The sequence below is a fragment of the Lotus japonicus genome, chromosome 5 (genome assembly GCF_012489685.1).
Source record: "Lotus japonicus ecotype B-129 chromosome 5, LjGifu_v1.2".
Lineage (NCBI taxonomy): Eukaryota > Viridiplantae > Streptophyta > Magnoliopsida > Fabales > Fabaceae > Lotus > Lotus japonicus.
The window spans coordinates 63,680,930-63,696,130 of record NC_080045.1 but is presented as its reverse complement, the minus strand read 5'-3'; the positions used below and the strand labels follow the sequence as shown (position 1 = coordinate 63,696,130).

Sequence of the window (15,201 nt, the reverse complement as noted above, 5' to 3'; positions counted from 1 at the left end):
GAGGTGCAGCAGGGGTCAGAGCAGCCCGGGCGTTCGTGGTCTCGAAGCATGAGGTTGTGTGGGTAAACAACGTGAAAGGAAAAATTATATGAGGAATAGTATGTACAGTCAAATTTCACTAAAAGTAATGAAAAAGTTATGATCCTCTCACATGACATGATCACGAGAAAATAGACACGAGAGGATCTAAATCCATCATTTCACTGGATTGCATTTCAACTCATCAGGCTGGATAACCTAGTTCCACTTCTACAACCATGGTTTATTTTAAACTCATGGCCTCAAGATGTTTTATAAGAGCATAAAATTCTGAATTAGAAAATGTACGAGAGAGCGACTCTAATTTAAAAGGTGTTTTGGTTCTTCCATTTCATAGTAGTTTTATTTTTTTCTCATCGGGAAGAGTGAAAGACAAGCATCAAGATAAGATAGAGTCAGGTGGTCCACTGAAAGATCTTTATATCATAGCACACCAAATCATGTTGGTATTTATCTTAAAATGCTCAATGCTTCATTTTTAAAAATGTAATGAAGGTGGAAAGGGCAAAAAGCCAGTGTGCTCTATGGTTCATGAATACTAGAGTGTCTCATTCCAATATCAGTTGGGAGAGAAACAGAAAGGTGGGATAGCAATGAAGGAAACAGAAGCTTCATCATAGAAGATGCTCAAGGTAAGGTAATCGTGGCCATGGCTCCAAATATGATGGGCGTCACCTAAAACAGAAAGGTATGCCCAAACTATAAACAAGTTAACATAAACTTGTTTCACATGTTCACTTTACATATTTGGATCAACTTCTCTTTCATCATAATCAATTCTAAATCTCAGAAGAAGTTTCTCCACATAATTGATTGACTTCATTTTCAATTTTAGAAGTATTTCCAAACATGCACCGGGAGGGCTTGTATGTTCCTGACATTTGTGTCTTTCTCCATGCAAATGGGTCAGGCTGTGGTCAAAACAAGGTGATGCACGTGCATGCTTCCATGATTTTTTCTTGTTGTTTCAGTATATTACCATGTTTAGCTACTTGCCTATAATAACAGATTTCCAAACGAAGAATGGCAGCTTGGGGAAAAACCTATGTCACAGGGTAGCACTCTCCCCTTAGTTGGAGACTAAACCAAATCAAGTAAATGATACTTAACTATATGTGAAGTTACATAGAGCCTTCATCTTAGCCTATGCACTTCAGTTGATAAGAAACTACATCCAAAGATATCTAACTTCAACTGGAAAATACAGAAATATAGTAATGCTACTTCTAATGGGGCTTTCATTTAGATTTCAAATATACACAACATATATGCAAAATGCAAAAAGGCACATGAAAAGAATTTAGCCAATGATGAACGCAAAATAGATAACAAGTTTTTTCCAGGATGATATTTTACAAAGGAGCTAAATCAACAGAGGCTAAGTGAACAGAAATTGATATATGTATAGCTGAATACCTAAGAGTTAAAATGTGTAACTTCGTCGCCTTCAATTTAGCCGAGGTGCTATCTGAGATATCCTTTCATCCTCTAGAAGTTCATAGGGGTCCACGTATTGTGGAGGAGATAAAGACATATTGCTTCCGTCGTGAACAAAAGACGGTCCAAAATACTGCAAATGTAAACTAAAAGATCAAAGCCAGATTTCAAAAACATTAAAGGAGGACATCAATCACTCTTATATATCCACTACAAACAGGCTCAATTCTAAAAAAATGTGAGGCTTGAAGAACATAAGCAGAGCTCACTGCTCAGTCTAAGACCAACATAGCACAAAGAGGAAAAATAATTCTGTTGAAAGTTTCACTTCTCAATGGTGGAAAAAAAATGAAGTAGTTCATACATGCTGTATAAAGTTTGTTGCCTAATATTAAATATAAAACTACAGGATAGCAAAGATCATGAGCTTCAGCATTATGAAATGATGTAGCTCCTCTCAAGAATTAAATCTACAAAAACAATTTTATTCATTAAATTGAGACTTTTATTAGTTCACCAGACAACAGACACAAAATCCAGATAAATATGGCCCTGAACTATAACTATTAACATGACCATCTGTTATAAAAGATTTCATTTTTTATAAAAAGAAGCTGAGAATATAGCACATGGTTTGCCTGTTTAATAGATTATGTTCTGTTCAGTAAACTGTTATTCACTTAAATAAAAACAAAGTTTATAGAGGATAGAAAAATCATGTTATCATAAAATGACCAAGGTACTATACACAACACTTAAAATGCAAACAATAAGGTCTAAGGGAACATATAAACCAAAAGATTTACATATTATATCAGTTGACAGGGAAAGAGCTTACAAAGTAAAGAGCAGAAAACAATGCAACGGTTACGAGGATCAACGGCCCAAATGCCAAGAAGAATGTTCCTCCCAGTGTCAACAGAAGTTTAGCTCGAGGTACCAAGCCCTGAAATCAATACATACATAAGTGAGTTCCAGTGGTTTCACCAAAAAAAAAAGTAAGTTCCATAAGGTCTTAGCATTTAAGCTCAGTTCAAGAAAAGAAATTATCAGTGCTGATTCAGTCACATTGCTTTGCAGAGCAGGACAGATACGATGTACATTTCTATCAGCCAAAAAAAACTCTTAATAAATTATGCAGTGCTGCGGTTGCTACCTTCTCATTGATTAACATTCAATGCAAAATAATTTGCACCAATATCTACACTGGCTTCACAGAGAAAGAAGGTCATTGCATACTATGGACATCAAGTAAATTTCTTAACGCTTCATTTCAGTTATTATTTCTACAACAGATTACCTGCCTAATTGTTTTCTCAATGTAACTACCACTTCTCCCTAATTTAGTTCCAAGCAATTACTGCACCTGATCATGAGAAGCATGGAAGCCGTATTTCGACAATGGAGATTGAGAAACTAAAACTTCAAACTTTTAACAGCTTTTACTCTTAAGTGTCAAGTCATGAAAGAAGAGTTATTACTACATCACAGATAAGGTATATTGTTTTGAAATTATTTAAAAACTCCAGCACATTCTCTTAGCAAAGCTATTTATGAAGAGATGAGAAATATTGTTTCCTAGAATTTAACCTATAATTCATATTTATCTTTCTAATTATGAAAGCTGAGTTATTCAATGTAACACTGATGTGATACAAACTTTATTTTGAAAATTAGTTAAAACTGGTACTAGTTCTTTACAGAAACATAAAAAATTCTAGTTCCAAACATAAGACCAAGATGTGCTGTCACAAGGTGTTTCTGCTACTATTTGCAACAGCCATATCAAGTTTGGTGATTTGAATTGCAAAACCAAAACTTCATAGCACTGACAACTCTCTGAAAAGAAGGGTACTTATGTAACTCATAATTAGACCTATTATTTGGTATTCAAACTTCAAACCACAGCCATCTTGCCATTTATAAGAGAATTTCTGTATTACTTTTCATTTATTCATCCTTCCTATCTTTCTTAGTCCTCCCCCCCCCCCCCCTCTCCAGTCTGTTTTTATAGATGAGTTTTTTGAATAAGTATTCTTATTTCACATCAAAATACCCGTGGAGCAGTACAAAACAAAGGAAGGCATGATAGACTAATGTAAACAAACAATTGGCAACAAAACCTTTGAAACCACATCAATGATTTTTGATAAATTAACCAAGAAATGTTGACAAGGAATCAACCTCAAGACCTTCACTATTCAGCGCCATAGATCGCTCCCTCTGATTTTCAAGACCCCTCTCAATATTGGTTGAGACAGCACTTCTTTTTGGGGAACCTCTATCTTCTTCATTCACATACACCTCTTCATCAAGTACGTTGCTGCTTTGCTTGTAATCCTCAAGCAAAGATGTAGGGTTCATGCCCCTCCTCTTCAATTCCTTCATGAATAATGACTCTGGAGCTTCATCTCCTGAAAATACAATAGTAGGGGTATGAAGCCACCAAAAGGTAAAGTTAGTCACTTAATGTTTTCTTTAATCACTTATAATCTGAACCACTTCCACACAAAATCAACTTCTCTGCCAAAATATATTAATATCTTGCTAACCAACAAATAAAAGGTGAACTATAAGGGTCTTCAGAATTTATATAATACAATCCCAATAAAAACAGAATTCATCATGGGGATATATCTATAGTTGTATAGTCAAAATTAATTGTTCTCAGGTTCTCAGTAGATATGTTCCTTCCATCTCAGAATTATATATACTCAGGTGCCAATAAAGACTAAAACATATCTGACTCTGACTCGGACATGAAAACTATCAATTTGTAACAACTACTTGCAGTTCTGTCTCATGAGTTATCTGACAATGAAAACAAGGTGAAACTAAATACAGGACATGTTGAAGATACACTGAAAATAAAATTAAAAAAATAGAAAGTTTCAGTACTCTGCCAATAAAACAGAGTGAACAACACAAAATATCCATCATCAAACAAACAGAGCTCAGCAAGTTTTAGTTATATGCTTGTTAATAGTGCGCTATAGCGTAGCGCCCTGGGGGTTCACCGGTACTCCACTATTCACCGATATTTGCATTATAATGCTTGAAATAGCATTTTTTTTTTGCTTGCCGCTATGCTAAGCTATCCGCATTAACATATAACAATAGTTCTTCTCACTAAACAATTCATTAACTCAAGAAAAAGTAATACTTAATAATAATAATAATAATAATAATAATAATAATAATAAATGAGACAAAAAACAAAAAAAAAACTTGCCATTATTTTGGTTCTGAGAATTTTGAGAAGTACAGGAGACCATGAACTTGGAAGCAGTGAAAGTTTGAAACTTTCCGATCCTTCTGACTAAAAAACAATCTGGGGGACTAATATTCCTTGTGGGGTGTCTGGAAAAATTGGATTTGGAAAGGGAAAGTTGAGAAAGGGTTGGTCTCAAAGAAGCCATAGCAACTAGCACACCAAACTCCAAACCTGCAGAGAGAGAGAGAGAGAGGAAACAGGTTATATTGAAAGGCTTGTTGTAGAGGAAGAAGAAGCAAGTGGTGCAGAACCTGCAGTGGCTGGAGAAGTGTAGTTTAGCGCCAGATAACCAACGGTGGCTAATGTGCGCCGGAGTCGGTCTGTGTTTGTGGCTATAATAAAAGGAAGTTGTCGTGGATTTTTCTACTAAAATAGATATTTTTCTTCCTTATTTATTTGTTTTTTGGGTTTTTTCCTTTCAATTTTTGGTCACTTTGTTGCTTCTACGAAACTCTGGGACATTTTTTTCAGTATTTTTGTCACTATATACCAGTTTGTCTGTTCTTCTTGGTGAAATTTAGAAACATGTCTATTCACTAATCTGATCCTCTTCATCAGTTTTTTTTCATGTTTATCACCTCATTTGATATTAATGATTAAAAATAGCTGACTTGCTTTTGCTTTAGGCAGTTTTTGTGTATTGTGAAAAATGAAAAAAATAAAAAAACAAGAAGAAAATTTTGTAAACTATGTATTACTGCATGGCAAAACTCTCTAAAAAAATGGGGTTGATCATTTTGGTTCTTAAAATACCCATTCTTGAATAAAATGTGATTTTTTACTTAATCGCATTTTTCATTTTTTCAAAAAAAAAGAATAACCGGTTTTGTCTAGCCTAATTTGATAATGACTGAATAAGGTTTTGAAAAATAATAATTGTTTTTGTGTTTTTCAATTAATAATATGATATTCAACACGAGTGGTTTTATTAACGGATGATTGGTTCAAGTGGTACATATTTGATTCTCTTAAGTAAGGTATCAGATTTGAGTCTTGTGGATGAAAAAAAACATTCATTGAGAGAGTTAACTCTACCATAATGTGAATGTTCCCGACTCGAACAAAATTGTCTCAAAAACGGATATCTATAAGAAGAAGAAAAAAAAACTCCACTGGTTCTCTCAGTTCTAGTTACTTGTAGTTATAGGCTTAATTTATGCCTGAATTTGGCTCAACTCTTATCAGGGTAAATTGCCTAATAATTAGCAGCGAGGAAGAGATTATGCCCATATATAACAAGGATAAATTGAGAATAAAAAAAAGCCATGTGGGGAGATCCACAGATTTCGTAAGAACATCAAAGAAATACAAACTTGAGGATCAGATTTGCGTGTATGCTGAGAAGCTTGCCAATGTAGTATTTTGTTGTAGTTCAACACAAGCAACTCCATTCATCATAATCAAAGTCGATTTAGTATGTTTGTGCTTTTGTAGGCTTATCTTGAAAGTCTTTTTTCCCAATCATACAAGTTTCTTCCTTTGAGAGAATGTGCATTGAAAGTCAGAATGTTTGTTTAACCCATTAAAAACATTTATACAAGCATAATCTAATATTCTGGTGTAAAATAGACATTTCATCAAGTGTAATTCATAAGCATCTTTGCAAATGTATACCTCTAGAAATTGCAATAATTTCAAATATGGTTATATATAAACTCGACAAAAGATAGCAACACATTTTTTAACACTCATATTCTTTCCTATTGGTTTAGGGAGTGTTTACCACATCTAATAGCTAGAAAATCAAGTTAAATCACAAACTACAATGTGTATGTTTTGAAATAACGTGCTTTAGAGTGTGTGTCAAATTCACATCCAAACACATTGTTAATCCATGTAGGGTCCATTGTATTACACGAGTTCTCTCAATATTGGATGATATGACTACAGCGTCACAACTCACAAGGCTACATGTTAGATTTGTTCAGATTCAACCGATGGCTCATGCACAATAGCTATGCGTTTAATGCAATGTCATATGTCAAGAGTTACGCTATGCTAACAACTTAAGCTTTTGGAATGATGTTTGGTATTAGAGTTGGTGCGGGTTTGAATCTAAAGTTCAGCATGTTTCCAATTATCTCAAGGTTTGATGGCACATGTTTCCTTAAAGATTGAAAGGATTGCGAGCATACATGTTAGGTTTGTAAATTAGGTTCAATGACTCATGCCCACAAGGGAAGGGCCACATTTGTTGCATGGTGTTATTTGCCAAGAGTTGTACCTATACTAACAAGTTATGCAAACAGAACAAGTGTGTTTGGATTCAAGTTAAGATCAATTTAAAAGCAGATTTAACCCAACAGAAGTAGAAAGTTACTTTCACGTTTATGGCATTGGAATTAGTGATTTTCCGGTGAAGGTGTCTCGTTACACGTGTAAACAGAAAAATAAACTCGCTCTAAGCTTTTTGTATGGTAGTAAGTGCTCTTATCCATATAGTGGGTATCTGCATGAATTTCAACTCTTAGAAGAGGATGTATAAGAAACAAATCGTCAAAGAGTTTTACAACCACTTCTCTACTGAAAAATTTAACGTTTTATAAAAAAAAACAAAAAGCTAGGAATACAAAATCCAAACCCCAAGGCCTAGAAAATATACAGACACGTGTCAGTTCAACATTTTTGCAGCCTTGCATTCTAGATAATAGTCTTTACCTGAATTGACTGGAAAGCCATGGTTGTGCGGGTTGGAGCAACGTCAGAGACCACAAGAACCACATCTTCTTTGTTGATCAACCCTTTAGACTTCATAAGCTGGACTGATTTTGAGATGTTAGCTTCAGCATCATCTGACAAATCAACAAGAAGGGGAACCACACCCCACTGCAAATTCAGAGCCATACATGTGTTGTCATCATCGGTGAAAGCAAAGATTGGAGGATTTGGTCGATTGCGTGATAGGAGAGATGCCATGTATCCATGCTTTGTGTATACAAAGATGGCATCCACACCCAGGTTGTTGGCTGCACAGCAAGGTACATTTGGTTAGAAATATAATGTAAAATCATTCATGTGTATTCACTCAACAGCTTAAGCTTTTAGAATAGTTGGTCCATAACAAGTTTCAATAATTACTTTCAAGCCAGATTCCAACACAGCAAGGTTAACAAGATTAGAAGTTGCAAGGAGAATATGCAAGTAATTACCCATTTCAACAGCACAATTGCATATTTGCTCAGTGATGCAATCTGGCAATGATGCTCCAAGTTTGTGGTGATTGAGAAGATTTTGTCTGTTTTCCTCACGGCTCCATGATTCCATTCTACTGCTAGCCATATCCAACACTGCCAAAGCTTTCTGTCCAAATGATCCAATAGCTGACTCACCAGACAGCATCAAAGCATCGGCGTACTGTCGAACTGCTTCAGAAACATCCGCTACCTTAATGCATAAAAGCAAATATTTTCATACGAGTTAAGTTCAAGTGTTCAACATTCCAACAGGAAAAGTATAATTATAATATAGATGAGGATTCTTCCCTAGATTCCTAGTAACATTTCTTCTTAATTTAAGATGCTGTTCTTTCACATAATCATCCTGATGTTTGAATTTACCTCGGCACGTGTTGGTGTTGGATACTCAACCATTGACTCAAGAAGCTGAGAAGCTACAATCACGGGCTTGTTTAGTTGTCTGCAAATGTAAATTATATCCTCTTGGACTGTAGGAATCTGTTCAAGTGGTATTTCAACTCCCAGGTCACCCCGAGCCACCATGATCCCGTCAGAAGCTTGCACTATTGCCTCCAGATTATAAAGGGATTCTAAGCTTTCTATCTTTGCCAGTACTTTTATGGATCTGAAACAATCATTTACTGTTCTTGATTTGATGATTTTGAATTAAAGCACTAATAAAGAAGTAAAGAATGTTGACGCTTAAACAAGTAGAGGCCATTAACTTTTGAATAGATATGCTGTTAATGCAAGTATTCTCCAACAACAATGGCAAAGAGGAAGCTGATTTCCAAAATAAATAACTCAACTGATGCATTTCGTCAAAATAGATACAACTGTAACTTAGGAAGGTGCTGAATATGCCAGTTTCACCAATATGATTGCAGATTGAAGTTTAAAAATGACAACTCTATGATGATAATAACCTGGTGTGACATAGCCATCCCCATCATGATGCAGTGCAAGTGCCACACACCAGAGCATTGTTTTAGCAGTTAAAAGGATAAATGAGGAGAATCAGTGAATGTAATGACTAATGAAAGTAATGCCTGCAATAATTAGCAGATTCCTAGCCACTAACATGACATTTTTGTTCTAGTAATGACACCAACATCTCTTCAGAGGATTAATAAGCTATATCATATAGATAAAAGTCATAAAACTATATACATGATTATTTTGTGAATTTGTGCTTTCTTACTTGGTTGATTTGGTAGAGAGATAGTTCTTTAGGTCCTTAACAGAATCAGCATGACTGACAAAGGATAAGGCAAAAATATCAACACCTTCTGCTATACCAAAGTCAATGTCAGCCCAATCCTGTGGATAAAAGAAATTGAATTCATGTAAAAAAAGCATATAGCCATATACGCGAAATATTTCAAACAGTTCATAAAGAGTAAGGTAGCTTTTCTGTCTGCTATGCTGATTTTATTACCAATGAATCTTGAATACAGAAAAATGATTGCATTAGTGGTAATTCAAGGAACATCAGTCTAACAGTTCTTCCTGCTCTTTTGACTGGCTCCAAGAAGAAAAACTTGGAGCTTGAGAAAAAAATATCATGCAATTTATCTCTGTCTTGACAAAAGATGATATCTTCTATCACTGTGCTACTTATCACATTACAAAAAAAAATATCAAACAAGTGTCTTGACAACAGTTGACATTGCAAGCTTAAGAACACTTCCAGAGATTCACATTGAAGTAACTATGCAAAACATAGAATTTATCCTTCACTGTCTTTACTAAATACGAGGGGAAAGCAGAAATATGTATACCTTCTTTGATATAGCGGACAGGTTGTAATTCCTCCTCACAAGCTTTCCATCTCTCCAGAAACTTAATTTGGCCCCAGGCAAGAAAAGACCAGCATCTATGCACTTACAATGCAAATCATTTCCAGTCTTCTCAATGACTTCAAAGCATGCCATTCCACCATCAATAACAAGTTCATCACCCACTTCAATACCTGACAGCCAATAAATACGTTCAGTATTCACTTCAATGCATAACACACAAAGTTGCCAAAAGTGAAATTCATTAGGAAAGAAAAGGAACGGTTAGCAAAATATCACCACCTTCAGAAAAGCCTTTATAGTTTGCTTGAACGGTGAATGGACGAGAACCCTCAAAATGTTCAGCAGTAAACCGCCAAATCGAACCTTCCTGGCATTTAAACAAGAATGAACAAAATTTCAAGTGTGCATGATTCCAAACTCAATTTGGCTAATTCAAGTGTAAAGACTAGCACAATCACAAACAAGGCTTTCACAAACTAATTAGAGCAGAATCCACAACATATGATAAGCTAAACTTACCTCTACTTTAACCGAGGACGAAGCCCCGTGATCAACAACATGAATCTGACTACCCTCAGTGTCAATCATCACAGAAACAGAGAAACCTTTTTCCTCATTCAACTTCTTAATCTTCCTAATCACGTCACGGTGCCATTCCCTAGTACCATGGCACATATTAAACCTGGCAACATTCATTCCTCCCAATGCCAACTTCTCTAAATCCTCCAATGAGCTGCAAGCAGGACCAACAGTACAAACCAGCTTTGTCTTCCTCAACCCCTTAAACCCCTTCACCATTAACTCTCCCTCAGAAACCACATCCAAACCAAGTGTTCCCTCCAATGCACTCTTACTCTTTGGTTCCTCCACATCCAATTGCAAAGCTGCACGAACCTTAACACCATGATTCCCCTTCCATTTCTCTCCCCTGCAACAGAATCCAAGACTGAAAACTCTGCCACCAAAAACTCGACTCTTCAAATCAACTGGGGGCTTTCCAGCACCATTAGATAGTCTTACGAGACTTAGATCGCTTGCTGAAGCAGCCATTGACTTGAAAACCATGGCCATAATAGTGGTTGCAGAAACTTCAACCGAGGTTCTAGTGCGGAACAATCAAGGTGTAAATCGGTAATGTGGGATCGAAGTTATGAACTTTGGAGCAATTTAGAAGTGGGTTTTGAAGGGTTTCTGTTGTAAACTCCGCCAACGTTTGGATTTTGGTTGCAGAAAAACCCACGAGTTTACGACAGTGGAGTAGTAATATTTAATTGAAGAAACTGACAATGTGGTCCATTTATTTGCGACGGAATATAGATCCGTCACAAAGTATTGTCATAGAAATGGAATTTAGGGAGGGATTTCTTCCGTCGCTAATTCCGTCATCCATTACACCCTCCCGTCACTATCATAAGCAAAAGTTAGTTTTTTAGATTCATTCAATAAATGATGTATGTGGTCATTAAAATTGTCACATACATCATTTATTGAATGAATCTACAAAGCTAACTTTTGCTTATAATAGTGACCGGAGGGTGTATATAACAAGCTTCGTTGTTGGTAAATTTGTGACGAACTTAGCGACGACATGTTTCCCTTTCAAAGGTCCGTCGCAAACGACCAGTTTCTCATATAGGCAAATTGTGTTTAAACTATTTGTTTTTTATTATTGATTAAAAAATACCTAGTCTCAATATGGCATTTATTGTTAAGGGTAAGGGAGGGGCTTTTTGCAAGAGCGCAAGAGCGCATTGTAAGAGTGGTCGTCGCCATCACCGCTACCTTCTCCACGCCATCTTCACCCTTCAGTCTTCACTGTTATTGCCTCCACCACCAACCAACACGGCAGCACTGCCCACTAGATAACACTCACATTCACCACCATTATTGTCTAACTCCTTTACCATTGTGTAGTTGCTATCGCTCAATGTTGTGAATTTATAAAATTGACAACGACTTTTTAAAAAATTCAAAACATAAAACTAAAAATCACCTCGATAAGAACCTACATAAAAAAGCTTTGCATATTTAATTTCTCATTTGGGAACCTCCAGAATGGTCCACCTACTGAAAACTAAGCGGGGATGCCGCCTAATACTAAAATCCCGGTTTTTCGAATTTCTCGTATCGTTTTTCGTGGATTAGCATCTCGAGGTCCTTTGATGGGCATAAAGAAATCGTCTTGGTAGCAACCGCCAAACCAATAGAACAAGGGTTAGCTGGTTGACAGTGGCTTATGAAAGTGGTACCCCTTTCTTTACTTTAAACCGTGGTTTACAGCTCGTGAAGCAATTAGCGGAAAGGACAGACTGGCTTGATGCCTTTGCAGATGTCTATGACTCAGGAATCAGTCTCGAATCCGATTTCCGACGAAAAGACGATCAATTCTTACTAAAATCACATTTTATTGACAATATAGATGTTCGAGAGTGCTCAAACTAATTTCAAACCTAAAAATCTATTATACATAAAAGTTTGAAATAATAGCTTATGCGTTAAACACAATCAATTTTAAGATTTGACAAGTTTCACAATATTATTATACATAAATAACTATTCCATGAATGTATCCAAAATAAATCACTATATTTGTTGACTGATGTCATGGGTGTCTCAACTTTAAGACCTTAGTTTTGTTTTTTTCTTCTTTTACTGCATTGTACCAAAAAAAAAATTCAACCCATTTGTATCAAAAGCAATTATGACTCCTTTCCTTCAAAATTAAAGTCAATTATGACAATACTGATATATACATGCAATTTATATCTATATATATCTTACAATTTTTTTTTTGTTCGTTCTTTTAAGCAAAACGATCCATCGATCTTTGAATTTGCCTGAGACCTACTAATGCATCAGATATACGATCCTCAGATATGATTCATGGCATCTAAGGTTGACATAAACGACAAGATTCCATGCAGAGATCAGGTTCTGAACAGTTTTATTGAGTGCAGCAGCTACTTGGACTCGTGTAAGGTCATGAGGGATTCTCATTCAAGCTCCTCCAAAGGCCAACTTTCATAATCATATACTGCTCTGCACTAAGGTCACATGACCTGCAACTGTATGCTATAATATTATTTTAAAGTCATGAAATCTAAGAGCATGGTGCAAACAGACAGAACATCATAGACAAAGTGGATCATGGAATCTCAGGCATAATCGCATAAGTCAACTGAAAAAAAGTATAAATTAGGAACATGTGAAGAATATGGTTCATGTTGGCTGTTGCTGCTTCTAATTCAACTTATAGCATGTTTGAAAAGATTCTTTCCATAATTGATTAATGTGATTGGGTAAGACTTAAGAGGTCTCTTAGCTTAATCTAGGTGTTAGGCTGAGTTGAAAACAAGTGTTAGCAACACTTACTTTAAAACACTCTTTTTTCAACATTCTTTCTTTAAAACAAGGCTTAAAGGGTCAAATGGCCACTGAGATTATAAAGGGAATCAGTTTCAGGACCTAAAAAAAATTTGCATCAAATTAGGTCCCTAGAATTTTTTTTAATTCAATTAAGGTCAAATGTTGTCAGCATTCAATTTTATGCTAGTCAGCAATTCCACGTGCCATTTCTATTTTTTTAATAATTGAAAAATTATAAAACTTTATTTTTTAATTCCAACTCATTTATTTAACATAAAAAATAAAATCACTAATTTAAATAAAAACCTAATCTAATCAATCCTAATCCCTAATATAATCATTCATCATTCATAACACATAAAAATGAATGCTTTTCCTACTGTAATATATCGAGCTCTCCATTCTGTGACTTCTGTCTCCCCCCAATTCATCATCTCCCTCAATTCATCTACACAAATTGAAAAATTGTTTTTAATATCCCCAATTCATCCAATTAGTGGTCCAAGTCCAACCAAATTTTAGTCAAAATCTTTCCCCTAAATCTCACCATGCTTACACTGAACTATCACACCATCCATTCAACATAAAAAATGATGAAAAAGAGCATGTAGAGCATCTCAACGCCATGGCTATGGCGACAGGGGGTTTTGGGTAAGGGGGTGGTGTGGATAAGGGGGTTTTTGAAGAAGAAGCTGAAGCTGAATGAATTTTTTCCATACCCACTTCATCTCTTTCTTCTAATGTTTGGTTTGCTGAGGGTGGGCTGGGTTTATGTGTTCGGTGGTGGCTTTGTTGAAGGCTACCACATCTTCTCCTTCCTCTCCTTCAAGATCCAAATCCAAATCCCTAATTTTGTGTTCAACCTGCGAGCTCTTCGGAAGCAGCAACCCATGTTTCTGATATGAGAGTTTGCTACTGTTCAACTTTGGAGTGGGTATCTGAGGTTTTTAGTGGATCTTTCTTCTGGGATTGTTCTCCTGCTTTCTGGGATCGTTCATCATTTTTCTTCTTCTGGAGGGAAATTAGATTATGTATTTGATATTATTAGATTAGGGATTTAATTTTGTTTAGTTTAGGTTAATGTTTAGATTATGAATTTTATTTAGATTAGGATTTTATTAAGTTTTTTAAGTTTTTTTTATGCTTATATAATTGACTTGGAATTAAAATTTTAATTTTAATTAATTTTTCTAATTGAAAAAATAAAAAAAGCCACGTGGAAATGGTGACTAGGACATAATTGAGTTGTGACAACATTTGACCTTAATTGAATTAAAAAAAAAATTTAAGGACCCAATTTGATGAAATTTTTTTCTAGGTCCTGGAACTAATTCCATTTGTAATTTTAGAGGCATTTGGACCATTTAAGCCTTAAAACAAATGTTACTAGTGATAGTGATGTAAAAAAAAAATTGTTACTAGCATTTTTCAAATTTCAAGTTAAAAACACAACATCAGGAAGATTGCAAAATCTTAAATACCCAATATTGGTTACCAAGATCTGTCGTAAGCATATCTTATATAATTGAAGCGAATATGCTTTTTGTTTCCTCGAACCTAAATACAAACATGGTTAAATTTCAATATCTCACTCAATTTTGACTCTCCTATGAATGTCAATGAATTTATGATGGATAATAGTGCAGAGTTAGGCCCCCAAATCACGCATTTAGTTGGTCTAATTAACTCCAAGCATATTCTCTGACTCCTCTGCAAATATTCCTCACCATTCTTGGCATATGATAACTAATTAATGAACTTAAACTAGAGAAGTAAATGTCGTTTGAACCCCGTGAACATTAAGTTGGTTGCCAACTATAGTTATTTTGGATTATATGGAAAGGTAAAACAAATGAAAGGGAATGCCTATAATTGTTTTGCCTAAAATGACAAAAAAATCACAGTAAAGTGATAAAGATAAAGATGAGTAAATTACTTTGTTCTTGCCCGTACCGTGTATAGCATACCAACCCCCAAAGAGCAGGTATCTATAAAGTAATAATTTTGACTAACATTGGGTAGGCCAACGAATTTAATTAATTCAAAGGTAAAATTGAGAAAGGAAAGATAAGAGCATTGCCAACATGGATTGACACAACTGACTTCA

General features: G+C 35.3%; 2 protein-coding genes across 3 annotated transcripts; both read right to left on the bottom strand.

Moving 5' to 3' along the window:
• Positions 1 to 1,249: 1,249 nt before the first annotated feature.
• Positions 1,250 to 5,168, bottom strand: LOC130718083 (uncharacterized). 2 transcript variants are annotated; one of them, XM_057568542.1, is made up of 5 exons: positions 5,002 to 5,167; positions 4,709 to 4,921; positions 3,661 to 3,890; positions 2,315 to 2,422; positions 1,250 to 1,609 (listed from the first exon to the last, which is right to left on the bottom strand). In XM_057568542.1, the coding sequence occupies exons 2-5, from the start codon at positions 4,893 to 4,895 to the stop codon at positions 1,487 to 1,489; spliced, it is 648 nt and encodes a 215-aa protein (XP_057424525.1). In that variant the 5' UTR covers positions 4,896 to 4,921; positions 5,002 to 5,167; the 3' UTR covers positions 1,250 to 1,486. The 2 variants fall into 2 exon arrangements, with proteins under 2 accessions (XP_057424525.1, XP_057424526.1); XM_057568543.1 differs by having other exon boundaries at positions 4,709 to 5,168.
• A 2,032-nt stretch (positions 5,169 to 7,200) lies between these two features.
• LOC130718460 (pyruvate kinase isozyme A, chloroplastic-like) lies at positions 7,201 to 10,962 on the bottom strand. Its single transcript, XM_057569055.1, has 7 exons — positions 10,248 to 10,962; positions 10,008 to 10,095; positions 9,708 to 9,898; positions 9,128 to 9,246; positions 8,308 to 8,551; positions 7,900 to 8,134; positions 7,201 to 7,716 (listed from the first exon to the last, which is right to left on the bottom strand). The coding sequence occupies exons 1-7, from the start codon at positions 10,797 to 10,799 to the stop codon at positions 7,391 to 7,393; spliced, it is 1,755 nt and encodes a 584-aa protein (XP_057425038.1). The 5' UTR covers positions 10,800 to 10,962; the 3' UTR covers positions 7,201 to 7,390.
• Positions 10,963 to 15,201: the final 4,239 nt, after the last annotated feature.